Genomic DNA, 22,516 nt, shown 5'->3' on the forward strand with positions numbered 1-22,516 from the left:
CCCACATCCATCTAAACTCAAGTAACCCCCTCCATCTAACCTGCAGTTCATTCTCGCCTCCCTTCAGGGACCATCACACACCATGGGAACCATCTCCAATGTGTTTTATAGATGGAGTTGCCCTCTTTGGATTCTTCTCTCCCCTCTATCTCACACCTGCTCAGCAGAGGTTCCAACTTCCATAGCTCCTATGACCTGCCACACTTCCATATTTACGTTCTCATTATAATTGTTTTCAGATGTTGGACTACTTGTTCCTCCAATACGACTTGTAGTCTTTTACTAGCAGCATGGTTTTTATTTTATATTAAAGGTATTTACAGTGCATGTGCAAGCCATCTCATATTAAACATTCAAATGAGTTTTTAATATAAAGGAATTGGGTTTTTAAATGGCATTCTCTTGGCAAGCACTAAAACTCAACCATGTGTCCGGCACTGTATTAGAAACAAGGAATTCAGAGACTGAAAAAAAAAAAAAATCAACTTTGTAATAGCAGAAGAGAAATGGATCTTTCTTCTCTGCCTCTAATGTACCCAGCACATGCTTCTAATATCTCAGGCTATGTTGCAATGCCCTGAAAGTGCCACATGGCCCCTTCTCTTTAGCTTTTGCACCTTCAGGACAGGGAATGAGTATTATAATTTTATGTTCTCATAAAATGGCACAATGCCTGGCACATACTCCCATTTTTTGAGAATGTATGGAATGAACTATTGAACTGAACTAGAGTATAATTTGGGAACTGTTATAATGGAGCCAGGATGGATACTGTGGGAGGACAGAAGGGATGCCCGGGCTATTTTTCTCTTTCTTGGCTGGAGCGAGCCTCCCTTGCCAAATGACAGCCCTATCAGTTAGCATTTGGACACAGTTTTACTTGGACAGTATTTTACTTAAACCGACACTGGCAGTTCTCATTTGGTGGATTACATTTTTGAGGAGGCACTGTAATTTAGAAACGTGTACGTTGGATAAAGCAGGGTCTTGTATTTCTGAACAGGGACTTAAAGCCCAGATTTTTATAGACAAGACCCATGTTTAGTCAAGTTTGATAAACCTATTTTCTTAGGCAGTATGAAGTTTTATAAAGCTTACCAGTGTATTGAATGATCCCATTGATATTTTGAAACTCCCTTGTTTATAAAATGGACATAAAGATTTTCCTGAAGTTTTAATACAGAGGCTATTTCTGGGGAGTAGACATGGTGTGTCATTCAGGTAAGAATATTTCTGTATTTTCTGTTAAAGCTTCTGTATTGTTTTGAATTTTTATTTGTAATGAGGATGTTTTACTTTTATATAAAAATATACTTTTGTATAAAAGTGAATTAATAGAGTTGATGTGAATATGAGCTGTTTAAAGCTTAAGAATTTTGGGGAGAGGCTTCTGGCTGGAGGGGAAAGGACAGATCTATGAGGTTGCACAAATGGTGGTTTTCTAGAACTCTCTTCAGTTTCAACACAAGTGGCTGAACTGGGCAAGGGGTTGTGGATGGACCTTAAGCCAGGGAGCAAAGGCTTTCAGGGCTGAAGTGTGTTATGCAGTTGTTAGCCTTAAAAATCTTTTGATTCCAAGGTGTTCATGATTAAATCACTTGTGTCAGTTCAGGTTGCTCAATGTGTAGCTGGCCTGCTTTGGTTTTATGTTATGGCAAAGAGTGACTGAGACCAGGAAGGTATGAAGGTCAGAGGAGCTTTGGATCACATTACAACTTCAGTTCAGTTCAGCTCAGTCATGTCTGACTCTTTGCAACCCCATGGACTGCACTGCACCAGGCAGGGGTGATGCATCCAGCCATCTCATCCTCTGCCATCCCCTTCTCCTCCCACCTTCAATCTTTCCAGCAACAGAGTCTTTTCCAATGAGTCAGTTCTTCACATCAGGTGGCCAAAGTATTGGAGTTTTAGCTTTAGCATCAGTCCTTCCAATGAGCACTCAGGACTGATCTCCTTCAGGATGGACTGGTTGGATCTCCTTGCAGTCCAAGGGATTCTCAAGAGTCTTCTCCAACACCACAGTTCAAAAGCATCAATGCTTTGGTGCTCAGCTTTCTTCATGGTCCCACTCTCACATCCATACATGACCACTGGAAAAACCATAGCTTTGACTAGATGGACCTTTGTTGGTAAAGTAATGTCTCTGCTTTTTAATATGCTGCCTAGGTTGGTCATAACTTTTCTTCCAAGGAGTAAGAATCTTTTAATTTTATGGCTGCAGTCACCATCTGCAGTGATTTTGGAGCCCAGAAAAATAAAGTCAGCCACTGTTTCCACTGTTTCCCCATCTATTTGCCATGAAGTGATGGGACCAGATGCCATGATCTTAGTTTTTTGAATGTTGAGTTTTAAGCCAACTTTTTCACTCTCCTCTTTCACTTTCATCAAGAGGCTTTTCAGTTCCTCTTCGCTTTCTGCCATACGGCTGGTGTCATCTACTTATCTGAGGTTATTGATATTTCTCCTGGCAATCTTGATTCCAGCTTGTGCTTCATCCAGTCCAGCATTTTGCATGATGTACTCTGCATGTAAGTTAAATAAGCAGGGTGACAATATACAGCCTTGATGTACTCCTTTCCCGATTTGGAACCATTACAACTTGGCACCAATCAAAAGTGAAAAGTGAAAGTGTTAGTTATTCAGTCATGTCCAGCTCTTTGTTTCCTCATGGACTGCAGCCTGCCAAGCTCCTCTGTCCATGGAATTCTCCAGGCAAGGATACTGGAGTAGATAACCATTTCCATCTCCACAGGATTTCCCCTACCCAGGAATCGAACCCAATCTCCTACATTGCAGGAAGATTCTTCAACATCTTAGCCACCAGGGAAACCTGTAGTTCTAGCAAAGGCTGTTATGGATTCATGCTCAGTCCCTCAGTCATGTCTGACTCTTTGCAACTCATGGACTGTAGCCTGCCAGGCTCCTCTATCCATGGGATTCTCCAGGCAAGCATACTGGAGTCAGTTGCCATTCCCTTCTCCAGGGGATCTTCTGGACCTACGAACTGAGCCTGTATCTCCCTCATTGCAGGTGAATTCTTTCAGTTCAGTTCAGCCGCTCAGTCATGTCCGACTCTTTGCAACCCCATGAATCGTAGCATGCCAGGCCTCCCTGTCCATCACCAATTCCCAGAGTTCACTCAAACTCATGTCCATCGAGTTGGTGATGCCATCCAGCCATCTCATCCTCTGTCATCCCCTTCTCCTCCTGCCCCCAATCCCTCCAAGCATCAGGGTCTTTTCCAATGAGTCGACTCTTCACATGAGGTGGCCAAAGTATTGGAGTTTCAGCCTCAGCATCAGTCCTTCCAATGAACACTCAGGACTGATCTCCTTTAGAATGGACTGGTTGGATCTCCTTGCAGTCCAAGGGACTCTCAAGAGTCTTCTCCAACATCACAGTTCAACATCAATTCTTTGGCACTCAGCTTTCCTCACAGTCCAACTCTCACATCCATACATGACCACTGGAAAAACCATAGCCTTGACTAGACGGACCTTTATTGGCAAAGTGATGTCTCTGCTTTTGAATATGCTATCTAGGTTGGTCATAACTTTCCTTCCAAGGCATAAGCGTCTTTTAATTTCATGGCTGCAATCACCATCTGCAGTGATTTTGGAGCCCCCCCAAAATAAAGTCAGCCACTGTTTCCACTATTTCCCCATCTATTTCCCATGAAGTGATGGGACCAGATGCCATGATCTTTGTTTTCTTAATGTTGAGCTTTAAGCCAACCTTTTCACTCTCCTCTTTTACTTTTTTTTTTACTTTACAATATTGTATTGGTTTTGCCATACATCAACATGAATCCACAATGGAATATTACTCAGCCATTAAAAAGAATATATTTGAATCAGTTCTAATGAGGTGGATGAAACTGGAGCCAATTATACAGAGTGAAGTAAGCCAGAAAGAAAAACACCAATGCAGTATACTAATGGATATATATGGTATTTAGAAAGATGGTAATGATAACCCTGTATGGGAGACAGCAAAAGAGACATAGATGTATAGAACAGTCCTCTTTCACTTTTATCAAGAGGATTTTTAGTTCCTCTTCACTTTCTGCCATAAGGGTGGATTCTTTACCACCAATCAAAGCTATTATTTAAATGCTTCAATGAATAAACAAATATTTAGCTTTTTTCCTAATGATTTGGAAAGCACTGCTGAACATGTGAAAACAAAGGATACTGGCAGGAGATGGTCAAATGATTATTTGGAAGGCTAAGGCAGGTTTACCATTATCATATGCAAGATCCTTTCCTGATGGTTACTGTTACCTGTAGGTCCCTATCATATATAGCTTCCCTTGTGGCTCAGATGGTAAAAGCATCTGTTTGCAATGCGGGAGACCTGAGTTCGATCCCTGGGTGGGGAGGATCCTCTGGAGAAGGAAATGGCAACCCACTCCAGTACTCTTGCCTGGAAAACTCCATGGATGGAGGAGCCTGGTGGGCTACAGTCCATTGGGTCACAAAGAGTCAAACACAACTGAGTGACTTCACTTTCACTTTATAAGGGGTATAATTTCATGCTCCCAAATCTGAAAAAAAAAAAATTGGCACTGAATAATTTTTTATTCAGTCTTGCCTGGTAAAAATCAAAAGAATTTCACTTGGAATGTTAATATAGTGGTATTTTCTGTATATTTAAGTAGGTCACAAGTATGTATTGAAATATCATTTTTGTTTTACTTTTAGTACATAAATATATTACAATTAAAAAATTCATAGCTCAGAAATATAACTTTTAACATTTCAAAATTCCACTATTCCCAGTCCCAAATTAACTTCTCTAGCTACTCCATACAGACACACATAGTCTCGTGTCGTGGTTTTATTGCATCGTATTCTATATACCCTGCACTTGCCTTTTTAATTTAATGATGTGGCTTAGAGCTTATTCTCAGTCATTGCTTATAATTCACCTTGTGCTTTTTCATGGTTGAAGTGTTTTACAATTTGAATGCATCAATATTTTATTGTACTTAAATTTGAGAACAAATAATTAAACCTTCTTTTAGCCAGATTTACACCTGAAAAAGGGACTTTAGAGAGAATGTGGAATTTCTGGAACACCTATCATTCTATGGACTGGTATTAGGAGCATGGGATGAAATGAGGAAAGGGACCTACACATAACAGTAATGATTAGGAAAGGATCTTGTAAAATTATTTCCAAATGCATACTGTTATAACTTTTTGGCCAAAAGGCTTGTTGGTGCAGACCACGTTAGAATCAGATCTTATAGATAACAGCTGATTTATGAAGTGTACAGTCTTCTCTTTTTTAAAATATAATGCGTTGTTCTCTTCACCCTTTAGTTCTCTTTTATACTTTGGAATGTTTATCATTACTTCTTGGAAAATAATACTGCTAACAAGAAAGGCGGCTTGCTTTAAAAAAAAATGTAGCAAGAAAGCCAACAATTTGTGGACAGGATGGTCATGTATTTTGACCATGGTTAAGAAGCTACTGACCAGCAATAGATCACTGTTCTATTAAAATATAGGTTACAGCATTTAAGACTACAAATGAACATTTTATAGGGTGATAAACTGTTCTTCTATGCCCACCATCCTCCCCAAAAAGAGCAATAGTATAATTTGACTATGGACTTTCACCCACACATAGTTGGTTTTCCAATTGTAAATTTGTGTAACATTTTAGAAGTTGAATTAGCTGCTTCAGGGTGGTGATTTAATACATAAAGTCCTGTTTAGACTCAAAATTAAAAGGTGATGAGTTGCCACTGTCTTTTTATAAGTCTAGAAACTGTCATTATTTATATTGTAATTGTTTTAACAGAAACTTTTTTTAGTGTTTATAGTCCACATTCTGGCTTTGCCGTCTTAATTTTTAAAATTTTGGAATTCAATGATTTCATGTTTTGATTACATTTTTTATTCAATTGTATCTTTGGTTGCAGAAACTAGATTTGAAAGCTTTTCTGAATCATTAAATCACCAAAAACAGTTACTCAGAGGCTTGTTAAAAGAGTAAAAGGGTTGCCAGGGAGTTTTCATAGAGCTTTATGTGCTGTTAATTGCCAGCAATTAAATCTGTTACAAGTAATAATGTACTGTAATCTGTTGAAAACCTCACCTTTCAATTAACCAATTCTCCAACCTTTCCTTCCTTCTCCTTGAAGAATAGTTTAGAGTCTATTTATTTTCACCTCTATATGCCAATTACCTCTGGCCCAGATGTTACTGGCATACCAGGGAATCTGATCTTGAGTACAAGTCTAAATTATTGCTTCTCTTTATACCTTGTTGTAATGTGATGGTTTGATGGAAAAATACATGTTTCTAATCCACTGGAGCAGACCACCTATTATAAGCTAGTCAATTTACACGTGTTATTTCAAATCCTCACAACAGCCTTACAAAGTTAGTGACACCCCTGTTTTATACAGAGGAAATAGAGACTCAGAGAGGCATGTATAAATAGCTGTTCAAAGTCAAGAACTGGGAAGGTCAGAACTGGGAGTCAAGGTCAAAACCATACCTGGCAGACGTGAAAGCACTTCTCTTTCATCAACTGTTTCCAAAGAAATGCAGCTAATGTGTTATAGAGAAGAGATTTAGAAGGCAGTCTGTGTAGGGCTCTCAGCACCGACTCAGCCACTACCAACTTCTTGACTTCGTCTCAGGCTTCTTATTTGCAAAATAGGGGTACTACCGCTCACCCTGACAGACTGTTGTGAAGTGGAAATGTATGGCACATTGTGGGTCTTCCACAAAATGACCTACAGTCCCCCTCCTGATTGACACCCACTGATGAAAGTAAATTCATTACAGAATTTTAGTTAACTGTCTTGGACCAGAAGAGACTGATTAGGTTGTTTCCATTGCATTTTTCATAGTACGTCTTTGGAAGAGCAGAACAGACTACAATCCCAGCAGCAGTGTCATTTGTAGTGGGGGTGTTTTCTTTTTAACCTTTATTTTAATCCCATTTAGAGTTGCAAAAATTTCTGCAGGATCTCATGCTGCCTAGGGCCCTGGGCTGCAATTTTTTCTCAGCCTATTGATGTGGTGAGCTGTTGGAAGAGGTAGGAGTGATGTAGAAGGAGATGGCATCAGGAAACTAATGAGCTAAACACATATTTCTCTGACCACTAGAATTCCAATGGTGAGTTTATGAAAGTTTTACTTGCAAAACCAGTAAATTGTTTGACTGAAATTTTCTTTCTCTTTAAAATTGTTTTTAGGATGCAGAATAGAAAACTGTGATTCTTGCTTTAGCAAAGACTTTTGTACCAAGTGCAAAGTAGGCTTTTATTTGCATAGAGGCCGTTGCTTTGAGGAATGTCCAGATGGTTTTGCAGCATTAGATGAAACCATGGAATGTGTGGGTGAGTAGTGTTTCATGTAACTTTCAAATTTCCACTTTTATTTTAACACCTGTTTCTTGGGGGAAAAATGCATGCTGGATGTATCCATCCTAAAAACGAATTGGTTCTCATGTTATTAATTAGAACTGAAAATTATTGAAGTTCTATGCTATTGAGTTCTTTAGTCATTCTGCCATTGGGTAGTATCATAAATTACATTTTGCTACAAAATTTGCGGGTAGAACATTAGGTTAAACTACTGAAATGTTTAGAATAATGTTTTTATGATCTATGTAATATATCCATTTCTTAACTATCTTTTTAGTAACTTAGAGAAGAACATTTTGTTTTGAAGGAACTTTTTAAGCAGGGTCATGTGGTTAGTCTCTCATTTTCATTATGTGTATTAATTTTGTATCTTCTTGCTTAGCCACACATTCATATTAAAAAAATCAATTAGGAAGAGATTTTTTTTGTGCCACATAAACTTTGTTGATGATTAACTGCATGTTGCAAAGTGCATTAAAACAATTTTACTAAATTTAGGTATGTAGAATGCATAATTTAATCTGCACGTATATGCTGTTTGTAAATAACAATTAGGAATACATATTTTTACAAATTTTGGGGGGGTTTTGTGTTTAAAAAACCTTTTGGCACTTTTTAATGCCACTGATTAAAATGTAAAGCTCTGTCAAATGGCTGAATCTAATCAAGTGTAATGGCATCTTCACCACCCCCACCCCCAACATGCCTGAATTTTATTTGCCATGTTTTATATCTGGTATGGTGTACAACAGAGCAATGTATTATGAGTGAGACTTTCCATCTTTTTAAAATGGAGACTTCAGTTGAGAACTTTTTTCCTGCGTAAATACCAAGGTAGTCTATAACTATATTTGAAAGCTTGCAGAGAACACATTTAAATGAGAGATTTTTGAAGAAATGTGTGCTTATGTTTCTATATATGTGTGAATTAATACATGCATATAAGCAACACTCTATTGAAAAATATAGAAAAGTCACCAAAAGAGCACATTCAAAATGTTGGATTTGTTTTTGAGAGGCAAGACCCATACCAATTATAGAAGTCCAGAGGAAATTCTTATGAAACTTTTAAGCATTAACAAATTAACAGTAGTCCTAACAAATTAACAGCAGTCCTATGCATTCCCCTGGATAAAAATCTTAAATAGCTTTGAAAAACCTAAGAGTCACCATGATGCCTTATGAGATCTGGATGAAGAAATATTCATTGTGTGTGGATTCTGTGCCTGCGTCCTCTTCTGCTATTACACTAGGGGCTTTTAATGGTGAATTTGATGAGGTTTAACTCTGTATATTTTTATTCTTTTATCCCAGGGGAGTTGCAGAGTAGCCTACTTTTTCATTATATGAAGTTAAAAAAGGAGGATGCTAAAAGTTTTTACATACCTGGGAAAACATACATTTTCAAATATCTGATATTTGTTTACTTTTTAAACTATGGCATCAATTTAGGGAATAAGAAATACCTACTGTGGTTTCCAGACACCTATTAAAGGAAATGAGATAATCAGAAAATGCAAAAACATTCCCTATCCTTTTCATAAAGTATTAATATTTACTTCTAACTAAAACTAACACACTTGTGAATTTCAGTGGGGGCATGGAGAATTTACCTGTAAAATTTTGTCTCCTCTTCGTGGTATGAAAACAGTATATTTTACTGTAGGTTTTAGCTGTTGAATCTTTTAAAGATAATATACTCAGTGTCTTTAGAGTGGACCAGTTAGCATCCCATCAAAAAATGAACCAGGACAAAAAGAAAGTAATAGTTTTAAAATTACTTATGTGGCAGTTTTTTACTTCTATCTGTAACTCCATAATGCCAACATTTCCCAAAAGGTATATATAGGTCTTGTGGGCTATACAGCTTAATTTTTGGTATCTGAAAGTGAAGGAGTAGAGAAATACTGCTATATAAATTTTGTAACAATGGAGAAATGTATACCAAATTGTTACCTGTGTTTGTTTTTTCTCTCTTAGAAGGATGTGAGGTTGGCCACTGGAGTGAATGGGGAACCTGTAGCAGAAATAATCGCACATGTGGATTTAAGTGGGGTCTGGAAACCAGAACACGGCAAATTGTTAAAAAGCCAGCAAAAGACACGATACCCTGTCCAACCATTGCAGAATCCAGGAGATGTAAGATGGCCATGAGGCATTGTCCAGGAGGTGAGTTCAGATAATCCCTATTGTGGACTATGTGCTTTCTGGATTTTCCTCGTCCCTAATCACCCTTGCTCCCAATAAAGAGTATTTATCCAAGAAGGAAACCTGATAATAACATTGGCAAGAAGGTAAAATTCCACATCGAACTTCCTTAGAGACAAATGCTTAAATTGTGAAGAATATAAAATGACTGTTTAATTTCATGATACCTTGAAAGTAATTTAGAAGACAACTTTACAAATCAACTTTTAAAACGAGATTTCCAAAAGTGTGTGTATGTGTGTGTCAGTGTTTTTCTTTTTCTTTTTTTCACTAATGTACCATAAGAGCCAGTTCTTATGAAATCAGGCCTTTGCAGATGTTGCTCTAAGAGAAGCAGCCAACTTTCAGTTGAGAAGAGTTTAGATTAGAAAAGTTTATGGAATCCGTAAAATCATCTGTATCACTACTAGTTGAAGATGACAACTTAAAATAAACTTGCCCAAACACTGGGAGGAATAAACATTGTCTTAATGTTGCCACAATGAGCCGGTTCTCTGTTTTGGTAATAATTTGTGGAAAACAGCTACTAGTATGTGTATGTTTATTTGTGTCTTTGTAGTAATTGTGCTGATTTGCAGTAATTATTCTGTAATAACAGGATTAGGCCCACTTACAAATTGGGAGAAGTGTACATAGCTCAGGTGCTGGCTGGAGCCGAGTCAGTATGTTGAAATGCAGTTCTTAGCGCTGATGCTGTGCTTCTGAAAGCATAATCTCGTTACTGTTTATTTTATCACTAGCGGATGCCGCATTGCCAAAAATGAAGTTAGGATTTTTCTAGTGCACAAAATAGAAGAGCAAAAAAAGAAAGCTGCATGTAGAAAATTGCCCTATGAAACAATCAAAACTTTCGTTTGCCTTCATTCTTGCTGTTGGGGCATAGCTTTCAGCTTTGTGGCTGTAGCCCAGAGAAGAATATATATCTGCTTAGAATGGATTTATATCCATATTCTGCTGCCTCCTAGAGAATGTCTGTGATCCATGGAGGAAGACAAAACTTTTAAGACTTGAAGACTCCAGTCGGCCTTTTGAGAACTATTAGATCCAGATTCAGAAGCTACTATTAGGAAGGCAGCTTTTCCTCTTGAATTAGTTTTGCTTTTCTTTGCTGAGTCTTTGAAACAAAGTTTTTTTGGGTCTGCTTTGCACTAACAAGGATGGTTTTGTTCGGTTACACTGGGTATTTTTCAGTCAAAATATAAGAAAATATTTTCTTACAAAACTAATAAGCCACTTCTTGGATAGCTGAGAGCATTTAACCTGCAACCTTGTGCCTAAAAACAAACCCGATGTATTCAGGTATTGGGAATAAAGGCTTTCTTTGTTGTATATTGTTTATATAACTACCCCCCACTCCTCTTCCAGCAACATGGTCCCCCAATTGTGGTTTACGTTAATAGCAAAAATTAACCTGAAAATGCTCCTATAACAAACATGCTTATGTGTAACAAGAACCAGCATGCCCCCCTCCCCTCAGAAACTATTTTGACTTAGCCCTGGTCTTGCTGAGAATTTTGTAGATAACAGCTAGATTTTTAACCTATAATGCTTATTGCATTTTTTTTATGCTTCCGAAAGCAGTGTACTGTCTTAAGAGATATAACCTGACACTGTCAGCAATTAAAATCATGTCAAAACAAAAGTTTATGTATCATCTGTTAATATTTTCTTTGACAAGTGAACCAGTCATGAACTCTTATTTAATTTACATTTAGATTTTGCCAAATATTATTTATTAGGACAGACATTTGCAGAGATAAGCTATTGTCTAATCCCTGTATCAACATATCCAGCTTAATAAATTCAATTTTTAAGTAATCTTTACAGTTAGTAGGTTTAAAAGTTATACTGGAATTTGTTTTCTGTTTTATAAAAAAGAAACTAACATAAAATTGATAGAAATGGAAAATGACTCTGCAATAAAATAACTTCTATTTACAAATGTAGAAAATGAAAACTAGAAAATTAATTTTGGAACTTGAGCACCAATTGATAAAAATTGGCATAACTTTCAGTGGAGTATCCCACCTTGCCTCAGGTGAGAGAGGAAAAGGTTCCTTTCTTCTGTAGGTCACGGTGATTAATGGAAGAATGGAGAAGAAAACCACTTTATCCCGTTTTACATCTTGACTTGATTTCAGTGATCTGCTTTGACAAACCATGCAAAAATGTAAGTCGTAATCAGGTTGGGAATACAGGCATTTTTCAGATCTTTTCAACATATGTATGGATTTTCCTCCTGTTGGAGCCAGTCTTAACCTGATTGCACACAAACGCAGCCTTAACCTCCTTCACACTAGAGCACGGGCACATTAAAATCAGCTGCTTTTCATTACTGGAAGGCATAAGTTAGAGGTCAGCAAAATGGAGTAGTCCTAAGTAAATATATAAGATATTACACTAAAAACTATTACAAATGAAACAATAAATGGCTGTAAGATTTAAAAACAACAATGTAATGCTTTAGCCTATTTTTTCTTAACTATCATTGCTTATTTGCTTTAAAACAATGAAAGGATATTTGAAAATATCTTAAGTCATGGACTGATATATGACATGAAGTAAGCATCCATTTCCAAACTTTTCTTGATCAGTTATCTTCTCTCTCATTTCTGATGATGTAATCTGTAGAGTTCCTTGGGCTTTTCTGACACTCATTCTTCAGGATTCTGGTCAGGTGATCAGACGATCTGGGTCTCTGCACCCTGTCAGCTCATTAATTCTATGATCCTTGGCAAGTCACTTGACCTCTCCTGGCTTCTATTTCCTATTTTAAATTGAGGGTATTGGGGTAGGCAATCTTGAAGATCCAGTCCAGTTCTAAAATCCAATGATTCTAAGACTAATTGCCAAAAATGACATGGATATATTTTGTGGTTGTCATGTGAAGGGTGAGGAAGGGAATATTGTTTTATGACCGAGAACTGAACACTTTTCCAGTAGCTACAGCTGTGCATTCACGCAGCCTTTTCCATCTGGCAGTTCACACTCTTCCTCTTTCCTCCTTCCTTTTCTAAGACTCTCAAAGACTGAGCAAGATTCTTGTAAAATCTTCAAATGACTTATAGTTTAGTTAGTGGGAGATACGGAGAAAGAGGGCAGGAGGATGGAGAAGGAAAGAGGAGGGGATCATAGAAAGATAATGGGAAAGGGTGACAATGAGTTAGAGGGAAAAAACTGAACAATGAGGGTAGGAAGCAAGGGATAAAAGAACAGACTACTAAAAATGAAGACTTGGCCCCTAGCAGATGTAACTGTCTTCACTTCTCTCCCTCTCACCCTGAGCTCACTAATAGAATTAATCATGTTGGGACCAAGTTATCCTATTCATATATAACCTGCAGCTTAAATGGAATAAATTTAAAGTCTGCACTATGTTGTACATTAGGCAATATATTAATAGAAAAATATGCAATTATCATATTTAAGTGATAAATGGAAGAACAAAATCATGGCTACTCAGCTACAAAGTTGGGAGACGTTCATGTATGGTGGGGGGAAATGTCATTTGGAGGGGACAGTAGTCTTTCACAGGATTGACCAATGCCACCCCAACCTGAAATAGTCTGTCCTATCTGTAAAGTCCCATGACAACTAATTTTAATGTATTCATCAGGTGTTTATTGAGCAGTGCTGTGTACCAATCATGAGTACACAGTCCTAACAGTGTTTTTCCTAGAGGGTATCATGGCATTAGAGAAGTGGATGAGTGCCTTATTTCATGTGGAGGTGGGAGCCGTGTGAAGAAAAGCAAAGCAGGATAAGGAGCAAGTGAAAGATTGGATTGAGTGTGTATTATGTCGGGTGTTCAGGGAAATTGAGGGAGTAACATTTGATCACAAATCTGAATGAAGGAGATCTTTTGAAGACCTAAGGAAAATTTTCTTCTTCTTCTTTTTTTTTTTTTAGCTCTTGACTCAATGGCTATGTTTTTTGAACATCATTGATTCTCCCATTACCTATTAGAGAAGAGCAAGGAACTGAGATCTAGGATTCTTTTCCTGGGCCACAGAGATGTAGCAAGTTATTAATGGTAAAGCCAAGAGTGGGAAGCTCATGTTTACTTGTACCTTTCCCTTGTTCCTTATCATAAAATGCAAAGATAAACCCATAGTTGTCTGACATCAAAGTAGCTGACTTTATTTCTCCCTCCACCTCAGTGCATCATTTTATTTTTGTTTTACTAAATGTTTCTTAAAAACATGACACTCTGCCATCACTATCACCTCCCAACATCTTCCCGCTTGAGATAGCTAGTGAAACATACCTCAAAGGTCATTTTATAAATGCAAAGTGTCGAGTCACTGGCTTTGTTTCGATTCTGCCGTTCCTACTTACAGCCATTCCTACCTTACAGGAGAAGGCCATCTTCTTCCGTAATTTTGGTATCATTGACCCTCAGTTTGTTGGGGGGAAAAGTGCAAGTGCAAGATTGTTCTTTCCATCCTTAGTCTTTCAAGGTCGCCCTCCCATTGAGGCTGTCCCCACAGAACCACACCGAGCACTCTTCTCTGCCCCTTTGCTCCCTGGCCTGCCCAGGAGCCCTGGGATCTGAACCCAACCCCATTTTTAGTAGCTCGGTGCCTGGAATGGCTTCTCTCTTTCTGACACATCTAAGCAATCAGGTGGTTAAAGTAATTTAGGTAATGCTTGGACAGATGCACGGATGGCCTTCTGTCTTTTGCTCACGGCAGCCTCAGCATACCATACTGCAGCTGTTAGTAACAATATGGAGCAATTCTTTAAGCCCTTGGTCATATTTTCTCAGGACTGTGCTAAAATTTACATATAAAAACTGCTACTACTTAGGATTTCAACTTGAAAATAACTCACTCCTCCTCTTATGTGACATTATTTGACCAGCATCTACTTTGTGTTTTTAAGTGGCTTTTAACTTTGTTGTTCTTTAGTCACTAAGTGGTGTCTGACTCTTTTGCAACCCCATGGACGGTAGCCCACCAGGCTCCTCTGTCCATTGGATTTCCCAGGCAAGAACACTGGAGTGAGTTGCCATTTCCTTGTCTAGGGCATCTTCCCACGTCAGGGATCAAACCCACATCTCCTGAATTACAGGCAGATTCTTTACTGCTGAGCCACTGGGGAAGCCCTGGCTTTTAACTTGATAGGGTTTAAAAGAAAATACTATTTAGCAAGCTAGAACTAGAATCTCATGCAAACATCTACTTTTTAAAGGCAATATTAATAAGACCTCTTTAGTTTTTGTTTTCTGTGTATAAACTGACAGCAACATGTGGATTAGGTATTAGATACTATAACTAAAGATGATTGTAGATTGTGATGGATTAAACCAAGAGCAGGAAATAAGCACATTTTCAGTAGATGGGGTCAAGAAAATATGCTTTAGACATATGTTCTTTATTTCTGTACATTTTGTTTACATTTGAGTTGCAATTTATGTGGTCTGTTTTATACATGCCAACCTCAAAAGTAGTTTGGAGGAGAGAGGATAAGAGAAAAACCTCTTTTCTTTTGAAACTTTCAGAGTTGTCAAGAATGTAGATATTGACATTTTTATATGAAGAAGAGAGCATCTAGAAAAGGAATTCTTTCTGCCTCTTTGTTTGCTATGCTAAATTGTTTCTTTTAAAATCAGTGATTTATGTTAGTTGCCTTAGGAAAATTGTACTGTTTCCCGGGTACTCTGGACATGTGGCAGCAAATGGTAATGTTTATTTTGATTATAAGTTGGTGGTCACTCATAAGCAGCCACATCTTAAATGTAAATGTATGCTTATCATATAAAATTGACATTTAACAAAGATCCACCTGCTTCCCAAACATTTCTCTCAGTAAAGTATCTGTAAGTCCTGCTTCATTTGTCTTAACAATAAGCCTTCAGGCTGTGTCTTGGGGTGCATCCCCTCTTGCTGCTGTCCCCACGCCCACACACTATTTTTACATTTTTTAACTTATTTCTGGAAAAGTGGGTAGGGGATAACCAATGCACCTGGTGGTAGGTGGTGGTGGTGGTTTTTGTTCTTCCTTGTCTGGGCTTTTTTCTTGGCGTGGGGGGCAATGATTTTTTTTTTTTCTTCAGATTTTTCAGTTCTCACATTTCAGAAGGTAAGGGTCTGAGGAATGAGGGAGCAGAAAAGTGGGGCCTGGTGTGCTGTGCACGGGAGCTCATGCAAAGTCCAGAGAGGGCGAGGTGCAGTGCAGCCTTGGACTCAGACACAGAAATTCAGGGGCATGGCCAGTGCCCCTCACATGGAGTGAATGAGGGGATTTAGGACAGCATCTTCTCCCAGCTGCATTTTGAGCCTGCCCTGGGGCCAGGCTTGCTTGCCCGAGGGGTCAGGGAGCGAGTGAGTGAACCCACACCTCTGTGCCATTCTCGGCAGCTTCCCGCCGGGAATCTCTATGAGCCCCATGTAATTAGAGTCTGGAGCAACATGTACTAGTCTCTTTTATGAGTGCTCGTAAAAAGGATTTCTCAACTACGTATGCCACTGAAGGTCTATGTGTCACAAGGCAAGGATAGGAACGTTTTGGAGGAGGCTTTCTTTTATGAATTCTACCCAGCAGTAAGCTACTCTGATCTTAATGTAAAATATATAAAACAATTTTTACAACACTCTAAAATAAAAACAACTTTAATAGGACACACATGGTGTCAGTGGTAGATTTTCTTTTTTTCCCCTTCTTACAGGGGACTTTTTTTTTTTTCCCCTTATGAGATAAGGGAGTCTTGAGTATAAATCCTCTAATGGTTTCTTGGAACAACTTATTTTCCTCAGCAGACACCTCTCTGGGCTCTTTAAATGGTGTTGACAAAAAGAGCACAGGCGGGTCGCTCGGTGAGATTTCCTGTAAATGCTCCAGCTACTGGATTGACCTCCAGTTGGACTCATGGATCTCCTCCAGGATTAGGACGCAGAAAGAAAACATTTTCGTGGAAATGATGACAGAGTTCTACTCAAATCCCAGCGTGGTTCATGTTGTCACCGTACAGAAGTGGTTAAGACGACAAAATTACTTTGTGCAGCAGAGAGGGGCAAAGTTCAGGTGGAAAACTTGATTGCAGTTTAAACTCAAAATGTTAAGGGCAATAGATTCTGCTTTACAGTTGACTTGTTTGTGTAATATTTGGACCTAATATCCTGTGTAGCAGCCTTATTTTCTTGTTTTTAAGGACTTTGGAAATGAGTAAAATTGTTTGAACTGGTGTCGTGCAGAGACGTTAATAACTGGTGTCATACCCTACAGCCTGCTCATTACGCAAAGGATTTAATGATAACTTAATGTAAAAAGTATTGATAACATCCTAAAACAAGACAAATTTTTAAAGATCAGAACTAGGAAAAACTTAGAATAAGAGCTCAGGACTGGCAAGGAGAATGGACCATATGAATGTGTTGGGTGAAATAATTAAATTTGACCTTGGGTTTCCTACCAGGTAGTGGGAAAATGTGGCTATGATTCTATCTTAATTAAAAATAAATGGTTACTTATATCAATTTAATAACAGCTTTTGGAGAGAAAATCACCACACGTACACATATGTATATACATACAGCACATGTATACCTATACATATACACAAACACATGAATATATACACATGCCCACATACTGCTGCTCCTAAGTCACCTCAGTCCTGTCCGACTCTGTGCGACCCCAGAGACGGCAGCCCATCAGGCTCCCCCGTCCCTGGGATTCTCCAGGCAAGAACACTGGAGTGGGTTGCCATTTCCTTCTCCAATGCATGAAAGTGAAAAGTGAAAGTGAAGTTGCTCAGTCATGTCTGACTCTTAGCGACCCCATGGACTGCAGCCCACCAGGCTCCTCCGTCCATGGGATTTTCCAGGCAAGAGTACTGGAGTGGGGTTGCCATTGCCTTCTCCGTTCATGTATATATGAATGTATATGCATATTCACACATTTATGCATGACACACACACATGTATGTATACTTCACCTTCAGACACATTAAGGTGTGCACAGGGGGTGAGACTTACATTGTAGAATTAAGGAAATGAATAATTCTCACAGTAAGGGGAATATTCTAGTTCCATGAGAAGGTAAACACTAAACAGATTTGTCAAGTGGGAAATCATCCCGAGAGCAAGGAGTAGTAAGGCAGACAGTGTCTTCAACAACACACATGTCAAACATATGTATGTTTCTGGAGGTGGAGGGCAGCTTGGACGTGTTTATCCCTCAGTGAAGGGAGAAGGTTTAATGGTGAAATATGAGTCTACAGAGGAACAGGCATCATGGAATCAGGACTTTCTGACTTAGCAGTTACATTTGAATACAGTCACCCAGTAGGATCTTTTAGTGAATATTGAATCCACTGAGAACTTCATGGTATCCAGAGAATCTAGAAAGTGTGCATTTCTACTGAGGGCCAACTCTGCTTTGAGCTTGTTCAATGAGCCAAGTGTATTTTCTGCCTGGTAAGATGTTCTTAACTAAGTTCAGAAGTCGTGTATTTAGATGCTGAGTTACTTCTGGTGATTACCTCAGGCCCCACACTAACATTTTAAATACCTTTTTTGTGATATTTGTTCTCTAAGCCTGGCCTTCAATTATTTTGACCTTTAAACGTGGTTTGACATGAGAGAACCACGTGGATTTTGAGTAAATTCTTACTGAGTTGACTTTATTTTTAAAGATTTTTTAAAATATATTTATTTGACTGTGTTGGGCCCTAATTGTGGCGTGCGGGATCTTCTTCCTTGCATCATGCGATGCATGGACTCTAGTTTGCTTGCTGTTTATCTCTCTATGGAACTATACAATCAATCAAGATTTAGCTGTCCCATGGCATGTGGGATCTGAGTTCCCAACCAGCGATTGAACCCATGTCTCCTGCATTGCAAGGCAGATTCTTAACCACTAGACCACTAGGGAAATTCTGAATTGACTTTATTAAAATATGTTACAAGCTACCTTCTAATGCTTCTTTCAGGTTTACTTCCCTTATATAATTCAGGTATTAAGTGGTGGAGCTGAGTTTCGAATGCTGTGATTTTCCCCTAGCTATGTCTATAGGTTCATCAAATCAATTATTTAAATCTTATGTTTTAAAGAAATGGGCAAATGGGAGTGGGAGGTGATAGAAACAAACGCTTATAGTCTAGTTGCAGATGAAGAAAATGCACATTACAAAGTAATATAAAGAAACATGTAAAGTAACCAAAGAAATAAAATGGAATTTGTAAATATAAGTATTATTATAGGCCCTGAAATAATAGGAAACATGTCCTGTTTTAGCTGTTGTGCAAGGGAATGCTTCCTGAGGAGCAAAACATATAGGAGGGGGGGGGGGGGAATCATGTTTGAATAGGGAGATCGTTTGAGACAGAATATTGTAGGAAAAAGATACAGATGCCAACAAGTACCTCTTGTGTCCAAGGGAGGCTGAGCAGAAGAGCCTGGCTGGAGTTCAGATATTGAGGATGGCAGTCGTAGGCAGCTCACAGCAAAAATACAAGTTGTAAACTGAGTCTGTGAGGCACCTCTTTGGAAAGAACAGGATTTTTAATTTTATCTTGAACAAAGGGGAGTCCTAGGGGACTTCTGAGTGTGGGAGTGTTTGGCACGAATGCTGATTGAACGTGGGGGTGGCTGAGGGTGTGTTGGTACAGTGCGGTGGGCTTCCAGGTGGTGCTAGTGGTAAAGAATCTGCCTGCCAACGCAGGAGACCCAAGAGATGAGGGTTTCATTCCTGGGCGGGGAAGATCCCCTGGAGGAGGGCACGGCAACCCAATCCAGTATTCTTGCCTGGAAAATCCCATGGACAGAGAAGCCTGGTGGGCTACAGTCCATGGGGTACAAAGAGTCAGACACACGGAGCACATACACACAGAAGAAGGTAAACCACATGTCTAGACTTGGGGCGGGGCATCATGCAGAGTCTGAGTTTGGGAGAATTCCCAGAGAATACTTCTGGGTTCTGATGTTTATGCATGTTTCTGTAATGCTTGCTTCTCTAAAGAGCACGGGATTTTGCCTTGACTCGCCGTCCACTGTGACCCTTAAATCTTTTTCTGCCAACTTTCTAAGCCAAGCCATTCCCCAGTTTGTATTAGTGCGGTTTATTTTTTTAAGATCTAGACACATTTTGCATTCGCCTTAACTGAACTATGGGCTTCCCTGGTGGCTCAGATGGTAAAGATTCCACCTGCAAAGCAAGGAGACCGCAGTTTGATCCCTTAGTTGGGAAAATCCCCTGGAGAAAGGAATGGTTACCCACTCCAATAGTCTTGCCTGGAGAATTCCATGGACAGAGGAACCTGGCAGGCTATAGTCCATGGGAACGCAACTTTAACTGAACTAGATTTGCTTCCTAACTGCCACTTCCATTTGCCACTTACCAAGACCCTTGGATGTATTTTTCCCTATTTTCTAATTTATGATGTTAGTCTTTGAATGGATGTCCCTTACCAGCCATCTTGGAGTATTCTGAGAGTTTAAAGTATGCAAATCAAATATTACTCAGGGCAAGGATGAAATTATTCTGCCGGATCCTATTTCAATTGTATAATCTAAGATGGTTTTATCCAGCATGTTTACTAGCAGCTGCCTGGAATGCTGGGTTGAGAAGGAATCTGAGTTAAATGCTGTTTAGGAGAAAAGTGTATAGTTATCAATTTGCACTGTTTGTGGTGTGGGATGGAAAATAATGTTGTATTTGTTCCCACTAATTCTCTAACCCTCCAAGTCCCCAACACAAACTTGGCTATCTTTGATAAATAGTCATCAACCTTCTATCTTATACCTTTAATGGTAGTGAATGAGTGTATATTGGAAAAAAGCAGTATGAAAAACTAGTGGAAAGAGTTGTAAATTTGGTTTATGCTGGTCTTGGTCCCATAGTGGTTGAATGGCATTAGTCAAATTACTTAATTTCCTAAAACTTAGTCATTTATAAACTGGGGATATTATGTCAAGGGATTGTTGTAGGAGTAAATGAGCATATATGCAAGTTGATGAATTCTTATTATTCTCTACATTTTGTTGTAACTTCCTTGTTAATTCTGCTGTATTTTCCATTCTTCCCAGGGTTTACTCTTACCTAGTCATGCTCTCATTCAACATGAATCATCCATCTCCTGTTTGAGCCCCAAACCCCCAGATCTGGCCACTGATGCTTCCTTAGATGTCCCGCCAGCATGTCAGACTAAGTGCAGCCGAAACCTACCCTACTATCCTTGCAAAACCTTGTTTTTCTGGGAATGGCTAACATTTCTAAAGGCATCACTAGCTTCCCACTTACCTAGGACCTCAGCCCTGCCTTTAAATCTCTTCCTCATATTCACACAAATAAAGCTCAGATCTTTGCTCAGCCACCTAAAAAGTTTGAAAACTTGAAAAGTTTAATCTTTCTACGCTTCAGCATGTATTATATTTGGAACATAATAATAGATGCCTGCTGCATAGGATTTCTAAGAGGATTAAACATCATTTGTACCTGCTTTGCATGGGATCAAGGATCAGAAAATATGGGTTGTTATTATTTCATCTTTTTAAAATAACTGCTTATCCAGTTCTGTTTCTCCACTGTTCCTTTTTATTTCTGTCATCTGTACTCAACTTAAAGCCTTTTTATTCTCTTTACCTAGAAGATTGTAATATCCTTTGGTAGTCGGAGAGAATGTAGGTTAATTTGCATTTCAGTTAACAGTGGTTTCAGCATATTCAACATTAAACTCTCTTAACCTCATTTTGGCAACCCACTCCAGTATTCTTTCCAGGATAATCCCATGGACAGAGGAGCCTGGTGGGCTACAGTCCATGGCGTCACAAAGAGTCGGACATGACTGAGCAACTGAGCATCCGAGCACACACAGTGTAATCTAGGTGGTGAAACTGAAACAGTTCCAGAAGTGGCTGGGACAGCCACTGAGAGTCCTGATTAGCACAGGCCTAGGACAGAGCAAGCCTCAAATGTTGAAAAGGATTAAGGTTGGAGTATAACTAGGAAAGGTTAACAGTGGCTGAAAGGGTGATACATTCAGAATATAGATCTGGAGTCATGGGGGGATTTGAGTAAGTAAAATTGAGTACAGGGAGAAGATCAAATGAGCAAAAAACATAAAAAATGGATGTGTATAGCTACCATATAAGTAGACATGGGGCATCTACTTGATATAAAGTATGTGTCAGGAAGCAAAAAAGGAAAAATTGGGGCAAAATGAATAGAAAGTGAACTCAGTAAATTCTTCAAAATTAATGTTACCAAATTAAGCCTCATGGATTGACTGGTGCCAGAAAAAAATTGAGACTAACTGAAGAATTAACACAAGGAAGAGAGTTTCTGCTGATTTATGATAATTCATTTGGAAACCTCAAAGCTCATCCTCAGAAAGAAGGATGGGTACAGGATGCGGATATATAACAGACACGGTAATGTGTGTCGCTTCACTGACCTAAAGACATTTTGCTATGGGAATTCAATTTCTTCAACCCATTATGTATCCGTCATTTAATCTTGAGAGAGTAAGATCCATAGGTTGAGGGGAGGATGGGATCCATAGAAGGGAAGAAGTCTCTAGACATAGATCCAGGAGTAGCCAAACTAGATTCTCTGCAGGATTTCACAGGACGTGGGTTGCTTCATGGCTTGTGAGGAGGAGGCCCGGCAAGGAAGTATCTGGTCTCTCACCCTGGCTAAGAGAGAATAGCTTTACTTTTTCCCTTTTTATGTTTTGGGTTTTTTTTTTTTTTTTTTAATGAGCTTTCCTTTGGCGGTGGGGTAGCAGGTGGGAACTTGTCTCTCTAAAACAAGTTTAAGTTGCATTCATTCACATCCCTTCCTTTACATGGCAGAAGCTAAGGTGCAGAGAGGATGAGTGAACTCCCCAGGGTAATAGAGGATAAGGGCAAAGCTTGGTTCTGGCTTAGACACCAAACCTAGAGCTCTTGCTTCCATACAGCCTCCTTTTTTTT

The 22,516-nt window shown here is 38.9% G+C and overlaps 1 protein-coding gene across 2 annotated transcripts in view; it reads left to right on the forward strand.

Moving 5' to 3' along the window:
* Positions 1–22,516, forward strand: part of RSPO2 (R-spondin 2) — a 172,393-nt gene that overhangs the window by 106,862 nt on the left and 43,015 nt on the right. For both annotated transcript variants that reach the window (XM_027561315.1, XM_027561316.1), the window contains 2 exons: positions 7,220–7,363; positions 9,371–9,559. In XM_027561315.1, coding sequence (XP_027417116.1) covers positions 7,220–7,363; positions 9,371–9,559 — 333 coding nt within the window. The remainder of the gene's footprint in view (positions 1–7,219; positions 7,364–9,370; positions 9,560–22,516) is intronic.

The sequence above is a fragment of the Bos indicus x Bos taurus genome, chromosome 14 (genome assembly GCF_003369695.1).
Source record: "Bos indicus x Bos taurus breed Angus x Brahman F1 hybrid chromosome 14, Bos_hybrid_MaternalHap_v2.0, whole genome shotgun sequence".
Classification (NCBI taxonomy): domain Eukaryota; kingdom Metazoa; phylum Chordata; class Mammalia; order Artiodactyla; family Bovidae; genus Bos; species Bos indicus x Bos taurus.